The following is a 7,819-nucleotide window of genomic DNA, read 5'->3' as shown; positions in this document are numbered from 1 at the left end:
TCCCTTTGTGTCTGTGAGTATGTGGACACACACAGCTTACTAGCGCACACAAGAGTGGCTCCATAGGACCCTGCAAGGGAAAAGAGCCACCCTAAAACAGGAAGCCAGGACCAAGGCTCAGGGGACCAGCTGATTCGGCAGGAGACTAAAACTTTTAAACATCAAAAAGCAGCATCCATTGTAAGTGATTTCATCAGCATTTGGAATAGCTTAAAAAACTTTTGACTTTAATATCACTTTTAAGTGGAACTCCAGCATTTGTTTTCTAGGTCTGGTTAGAACAGGAAATGTTTAAGTATATGTTTATGTATCTGTTTGGGAGATTTTGACTCCCTTTTTGCCCCAGAGTCACAATGGGAATAGACAAATCTCCCCAGTGAGATGGAAAATCTCATCTTTATGAGCTGTAAAGCGAACAAGTGTCTCCTAACTTTTTTTTATTATCTTCCGTCCTTGAAACAAAACCAGTAGGGCAGAAACTGAGACACAAATAGTAATAAAAACTTGAAAGCGATTGTATCTCTTCTCCACTATATTCAATCCTAGACAAACATATCTCGGCTGGAGTTTGACTTTAACAGGCATCTGTAGACAGGTGTAGGCAGGTAAACCTGCTTCATACATCAAAATGCGCTGATATGTAAATTTTGCCTGGAAAGTCATGAGCTAGCCTGCCCCTACCTTGTGTAAACTCCTGCTTGTCCTTTGTTTCACGTGAAGTGTGACATCAGTGCCCATTAGGAGCAGGGAACTTCTTTTTAAAAAAAACTTTTTGCAGACCTTTATTCTAACGTCAACCCCTTCCCTTCAACCGTCGGGTAGGCAAACTCTGGCCATCCAGCTGTGGTGCAACCACAAATTTCATTAGACATTGCAAGACCTTTTAAACGTGTGACTTAACATGTTTTTCTGTGTATTACAGGCTCTTTTACCACTTGCAAATGTGGCGTTAATAGATTATACACTGGAATTTCTTACTGCCACTGGCGTTAAAGAAACATTTGTTTTTTGCTGCTGGATGGCAAATGAGATTAAAGAACATTTAAGGTAAGACTCAACATCCTGCTGGAGGTGTAAAAGGTAGAACTGACATTGTCTAGACTCTAGAGAACCTCTTGTAAATTAGGCTCTGTACTTCATATCATATTCATATAATGCTGAACGTAGCAGACGGCAGTACAACCAAGGTTTAGTAACCGGAATGGATATTTACAGGGCTTGAAAAATCCGCTCATCCTCTCGTCTGTAACGAGAGGACGCCGGAGCCGGACGAGTAGCTTCCCAGGCCGGCCATTGTAATTAAATGGCCGGCCAAGAGCTTTACATTCAAGCAATCAAGCGTCTCTAGAGACACCGATCGCTTGTATTAGCAGCAGCTGTCACTGCCACTGTCACCTGTTACATATTACCGCGAATGTCGGAGCGAGAGCAATAATTTTAGGGCCATTAATCACTGATGAAACTAAACTGATGAGCCCTGCCCTATAGATTTAGAATTTCGCTCCCAAATGAGAGCACTCATTGGTCAGCGCAGTCCAATGAAGAATGCTACTTGCTAAGAAGCGCTTCTCGTTGGGGGAGAAATGGGGCCAGATTTGAGCTGGTAATTCCATTTTCCCAAATTCACCTTCCAGTACAATGCCTTTAGGCAATGACACACCCCTGACATGTCCCCAGTTATGCGGACTATTAAGAATTGATATGCCAAAAAGGATTAGTTAAACCTAAGCCTTATGAAACAAGATAAAGGTTTTAGTACCTTTTCATAAATGTCTGCACATCAGACCAAAAGAAGGCACAACTGAGGAGCAAAGAGGGACAGAGGAATTTGGTTCCAAATGAGCGACAGCTGGGAGGTATGGAATCCATGTATATAACTGACCTACTCCTTACCCTAAACAAACACCCGTGTGGGTCTATTTATAAATGTTTTCCCATAGGATTCACATTTTAAAGTGTGAATCCTGGGTGAAAGTTGGATAACTTTTGTGGCAACAAAATTCTAAATAGACCCCTTTAGATTCACACACTTGATAATTGAAGTTATGGTTAGGACTTATTATAACGGATAAAGCTGTATGTACACATTTGTGCACACCTAAGTATGTTAATTTTTACATCGTTATGTTAATATTTAAGGTACTTGAATGCATTTTTAAGATTTTAACTTCTGAGTTTAGTGTTACTACAATGCACAAATTATATGATGTCACAGCCAAATGTGGTCTGCAGCTCTTAAGCAGGAGGTTTGCTTTGAACTACCAGTTTTGTCTGATCATTTGCTTCTCTGAAAGTTCATTTTAAACAGGAAGTTAATCGATCAACAAACATGCAATTATATCATGCTCTTGTTACCGCTTTAGCATTGTTATTGACAAAGGTTTTTTTTTATTAGGTATTTATTTTGGTTACTTCCTTCCTTCTGAAAGCTTTAATGAAAATACACCATATTAAATATCAACAAAGAAAATGTAATCACTCTAAATGTCAGTAGTGTAATTTTGTAAGTAATTCCTGTCAGCGAAGTGCACATTAGCATAATGTAGGAGAAAGATAAACCCACAGTTTTGTGTATACAAGGCAAAGCACAAGCTTTTCTATAATGGAAAGGTAAGTCAATAGCTACAGATGCCAAATGTGTATGTCATTTTGTTTAAAAAAAAAAACCTAGGTGTGGGGTAAAAGGAAAACTCTGAAAAAAATACACTTTTATAAATAAATTCCAAGTAAATGGAAATATAAGTACAGCTGTTATCCAACAATGTATGTATTCCTTGGCAGGAACTCCAAATGGTGTCGACCTACCCACTCCAATGTGGTGCATGTAGTGACCTCTGAACTTTACCGCTCACTTGGAGATGTCCTCAGAGACGTGGACGCGAAGTCTTTAGTCCGATCAGACTTTCTGTTGGTCACTGGGGATGTGGTATCTAATATAAATATTGAAGCAGCTTTGGAGGAGCACAGGTAGGATATTCTAAATGACATGCAGCTAATTGAATTAGGCATTTTTCATCGTCTTGCTCAACAAATATCCTTTTTGTTTCCCTTAGGACTCGTCGGAAATTGGAGAAAAATGTTTCAGTAATGACCATGATCCTCAAAGAGTCCTCCCCGGGTCACCGCACAAGGTGTCAGGAGGATGATGTTATCATTGCTATGGATAGCAAGACGAAACGAGTTCTACATTACCAAAAAAGCCAGGAGTTGAAGCGATACCACTTTCCAAAAGTAAATTAACTTTAGGGTACTGCTAACTGCAAGGCTTACTTTTGAATTGCTTTCATTTGTCCTGAGTGGCAAAGCTAAGTTTGTAAAACTTCCTTTATTAATATAATTTGTTTACAGGTAACAGCCCACATTTGTAGATGAACAGAAAATGTTACTACAATGTTGCTACTAGGGATGCACCGATACCGATATGTGCGACTACACATACTTGCCCAAATGCTCCGATGCCTAGCCCGATACTTACGGTATCAGGAAGCCCGGCAGCGCATCATTACACGCTGCCTGGCAGCGCGTCATTACACGCTGCCCGGCTTCCTGATTGGCCGGGGAGCCGCCACCATGCTCTCTCGTCACTTGTGGCGAGAGAGCATGGAGCTGGCTTCCTGATTGCCCAGCTTCCGACCTATCAGGAAGCCAGGCGCTGTATAGTGACGCGGTGCCCGGCTTCCTGATTGGTCGGGAAGCCAGCTTCATGCTCCACCGTCACCTCATGACGAAGGAGCATGGAGCCGGATTACCGGCCAATCAGGAAGCAGGGCGCCGCGTCATTACACAGCGCCCGGCTTTCTGATTGGCCTGCATTCTCGTCACCTAGTGACGAGAAGCATGGGGGCGGCTTCCCTGCTATTCGGGAACTCGGGTTGCGAGTCTCCCCGGGTTACTCGATACCGGTGTCGGTGCATCCCTAGTTGCTACATTTATATATGCAGCCTTGTGTGGCTACAGACAGATTGGTAGGTTACAAGGCATTGTGTAATTTGACTGAAGTATATGATTGGGTATTCACTTGAAAAAAACTTTGAGATTTGATTTTGCATTGTCTTTGTATTTCTAACTCACAAGTTTCTTTTATTAGGGTTTTTAGGTAAAACAACAAAACAAAATAAACATAGCATCTTGAAGGATAATCATGTCTTTGTATTTCTAGAGTATCTTCCAGAGCAAAGCAGATGAAATAGAGCTGCGCCATGATTTGTTAGACTGTCATATTAGCATTTGTTCCCCTCAGGTATGTGTTGTCTTTTTTCCACGATTGGTCATCTATAGTAATATTTTTGCATGTGACTTCCTTTTCTTAAAAAATGTTTATACCCTTCAATCTTGTAGGTAGCAGAGCTGTTTACAGATAACTTTGACTACCAAACAAGGGATGACTTCGTTCGCGGCATCCTTATTAATGAAGAGGTAAGGTATTTGAAGTCGAACAATCTGAGTAAATTTAAGTGGTCAAGGTTTCTTTACACGGTATTCATACTCTTTAATATACAATGCAATATCTGGCTCCCCTCTATTGCTTTCTGTGAATGTTTATCTTGTGTCTGTTGACTATTAGACTATTTACCCATATTTTTACATACATGCAGATTTTGGGGAATCAGATCCATCTTCACGTGACTCAGGAAGAGTATGGTGCTCGTGTTTCCAACCTGTCCATGTATGAAGCTGTAACTTCAGATATTCTTTGTCGCTGGCTCTACCCTATAACTCCTGAAATGAACTTCACTGACCAAGAGACACAGAATTACACTCACTCCCGTCACAATATTTACAGAGGGTCAGAGGTCAGCCGTGGCCATGACAGCATTCTGCACGAGAATATTTTGATCGGCAGTGGCACAACAATTGGGGCCAAGTGTAACATAACAAATGCCAGCATTGGAAGAAATTGCAGAATCGGTGAGACTTAAAAAGAGATGGTTGTATACAAAATATAATTGTGTTTACAGTCAAAACAGTTTTTTCTTTAGTTTTCGGATAGAATAGGGAAGAGCTCCTGCCTATGTTCCTGCTAGGAAGATTAACCTTCTCTATTTGGCGTAGTGACAACTATCAGTGTCCCTATACATGTAGAAATCACCAGCACTCCTGGGTTCCAAGAATGCCAGACCTTGTTTATTGACCTTCAGTCAGGTCTCACAATGTATGGCAGCACCAACTTCCAGCTTTTGGACTACTTAGCAGTTTGGATTGTGATGGGTCATGGACTTAACGTTATACATGTAGAATTTCACACATTTCATCTTTATAGTCAGTTAAAATATACGCAGGTTTTATTTAAGGGCACTTTTGTCACTTTGAGAATTTATGGACCTGTATCTTATTATTTGATACCACTAAGGAGGTAAGCAATGTTGGTTTTTAAAAAATATTTTTTATTAATAGAGACCCCTGAAGGTTGCAAACAGCAAGCATAACAAACGTTTATACAAACCCTGGTATACTTAGGCACGGAAACAAACAAATCGAAAACATAGTATTCAGGAGATTTTGTATCAACAATGCAACACGTTATCCACTGTTCAACTCTTCAGTAATCCCCAACTTTTTCAAAACTTACATGATTAAGGGGTGATAGGAAAATGCTACAGGATGTGTATGTTGAATAGAAAGTCCTCTAACCATAGGGGGTACAAAGACGAGAGAAATGGCCTTTTGAACTTGTTACTTCCTGTCCCAAACTGTCCCATAAAGTCATCTCTACATGGGTGTGGAAATTTTTATTGGCTGTTGCAATTTAAAATAGCCAATAGCAGGCTGGCTATTGCTCCCAGACACTGAATGGGGGACTTGCCACCGGCTTTCTGCTGGGGGCACAGCGGCTGACAGTCTCTCTCCTCCCCATTGGGTGCTGGCTGCATTGGTCTATGTCCCCTCTGATCCCCGCTGCCTCTGCTGATGCACGCGGGGAGAGCAGCAGGGATTGGAGGGGACACAGACAGCAGTGGGGTCCCAGCGGGGAGGAGAAATGGGGGGAGCAGAGCTGAGGAGGCTGACAAAAGCCCAGGCGCCAGGATGCAATTTATATTCGCCATGGCAGCCCGGCGCCAAAGATTTGTCGAGCCCTGATGTAGTTTAAATGAAATCTCTTTGTATAAGGCCCCATTCCCACTAAGCGATTTATTGTGCGATTTCCGCCGTGATATTGCGCATTTTTGCCGCGAGAAGTCGCCAGCCAATGCTTTTCGATGGAGCTGGCTTAGCTCCATGTCGCCGGTCGCTCATGGCTGTCGCTCCAGCAGGGCCCTTTTTTCGGCGGATTCTGCGCGATTTTTCTATTTTTAAATGGTTCTGTTTGGATTTGTTCATACAGGAGCCTTTAGCTGTACTCTAGTTATAGTATCTTCAGAGTACAAGACTATTATATAGTTATAGACATATTGGGTGTGTGCAAGGCTTTAGCCTATTTGAGTCAGCAAATGCAGTATGTATCTATAATGGTCTTTTAAAGACCCGTTTCAGGTTAGCAAGAAAAGAAAATTGTTACTTAAGACTTTCCCAGTAGCCATCTTTCTGTGTAATTGGATACTGTTAAGCATGTTTTTGTTTTCCTTATTACATTCCTACATTACTATAAATGTCCTGCCATTAGTCCCACATGTATGTGCAGTTGCATGATACTCCCTGAAAGAAAGGATCAGACAGCATGCACCAGGATGCAACACTTTGATATGATGTGTTGTTCCAAGATGGCTTTGTCAGATATGCCTAATATAGCTGCTTCCTACTTTGTTGTCTTATCTTGTCCTTGATTGCTGCTTCTGCTTATCTGGTGGTGGCCGACTATAAACATTGCAGGTTTCTGTTAGTGGATCATTGCTTTAGCTGATTTTCTACAGACAGCTTGTTAAGTGAACTCTGTTCACACACCTTACTATCTCCCTATTCTTTTGTCAGGTGATGGAGTCATTCTGGATAATGTGTACATTTGGGATGATGTTCACATTGAAGATGATGTCACAGTTAAAAAATCCATTATTTGCAATAATGTTATTGTGAAGAAAAGCGTGGAGATTAATCCACACTGTGTCCTGACTTCAAAGGTAATGGACAGAAATAATCATTGTCATAAGTAACAGTCACATGAGTAAAAGTGCATTTAGTGATTTTTATTAGGGCTGCAGCTAACTATTATTTTCATAATCGATTAGTTGGCCGATTATTAAGTTTGATTAATCGGATAAAAAAAAAAAAGGCTCCAGTGATGGACTACTAGTTTCTATTGAGATTGTAGTCCATCACAGGAGCAAGCTTGGCACGGTGGAAGTAAAAAAAAAAGTGTGGTGTGCAATATATTACATTATACAGCGGCGCAATGCAGAATACCAGCAGCTATAGAGGAATGCAGCAATAGTACATCATACTATAATGTACTATTGCTGGGATTTGTAGTCCTCTGTAGCTGGCGTTATTCTGCATTGCACTGTATATCATTTATTATCGCTGGGATTTGTAGTCCTCTATAGCTGGTGGTATTCTGCAGTGCGCTGTATATAATTTATCGCTGGGATTTGTAGTCCTCTACAGTGCGCTGTATAATGATTATACAGCGAAATGCAGTATACCACCAGCTACATAGGAATACAACAAATGCCAGCAATAGTACAACATTATACAATAATGTACTATTGCTGGGATTTGTAGTCCTCTGTAACTGCTGGTATTCTGCATTGCGCTGTATAATGATTATACTGTGCAATGCAGATTACCACTGACCAGTTATAGAGGAACTACAAATCCCAGCAATAATACATTGCACAGCGCAATGGAGAATACCACCAGCTATAGAGGAACAACAAATCCCAGCAAT

At 41.1% G+C, this 7,819-nt stretch overlaps 1 protein-coding gene across 1 annotated transcript in view; it reads left to right on the top strand.

Moving 5' to 3' along the window:
• Window positions 1–7,819, top strand: part of EIF2B5 (eukaryotic translation initiation factor 2B subunit epsilon) — a 24,809-nt gene that overhangs the window by 6,430 nt on the left and 10,560 nt on the right. The window contains exons 2-8 of the mRNA XM_018576507.1: window positions 923–1,047; window positions 2,782–2,967; window positions 3,054–3,231; window positions 4,160–4,240; window positions 4,339–4,416; window positions 4,596–4,908; window positions 6,907–7,052. Of these exons, the coding sequence (XP_018432009.1) occupies window positions 923–1,047; window positions 2,782–2,967; window positions 3,054–3,231; window positions 4,160–4,240; window positions 4,339–4,416; window positions 4,596–4,908; window positions 6,907–7,052 (1,107 nt within the window). The remainder of the gene's footprint in view (window positions 1–922; window positions 1,048–2,781; window positions 2,968–3,053; window positions 3,232–4,159; window positions 4,241–4,338; window positions 4,417–4,595; window positions 4,909–6,906; window positions 7,053–7,819) is intronic.

The sequence above is a fragment of the Nanorana parkeri genome, unplaced genomic scaffold (genome assembly GCF_000935625.1).
Source record: "Nanorana parkeri isolate BGI_ZX_2015 unplaced genomic scaffold, ASM93562v1 scaffold69, whole genome shotgun sequence".
In the NCBI taxonomy this organism is placed as follows: domain Eukaryota; kingdom Metazoa; phylum Chordata; class Amphibia; order Anura; family Dicroglossidae; genus Nanorana; species Nanorana parkeri.
This window is presented reverse-complemented; position numbering and strand designations above follow the sequence as displayed.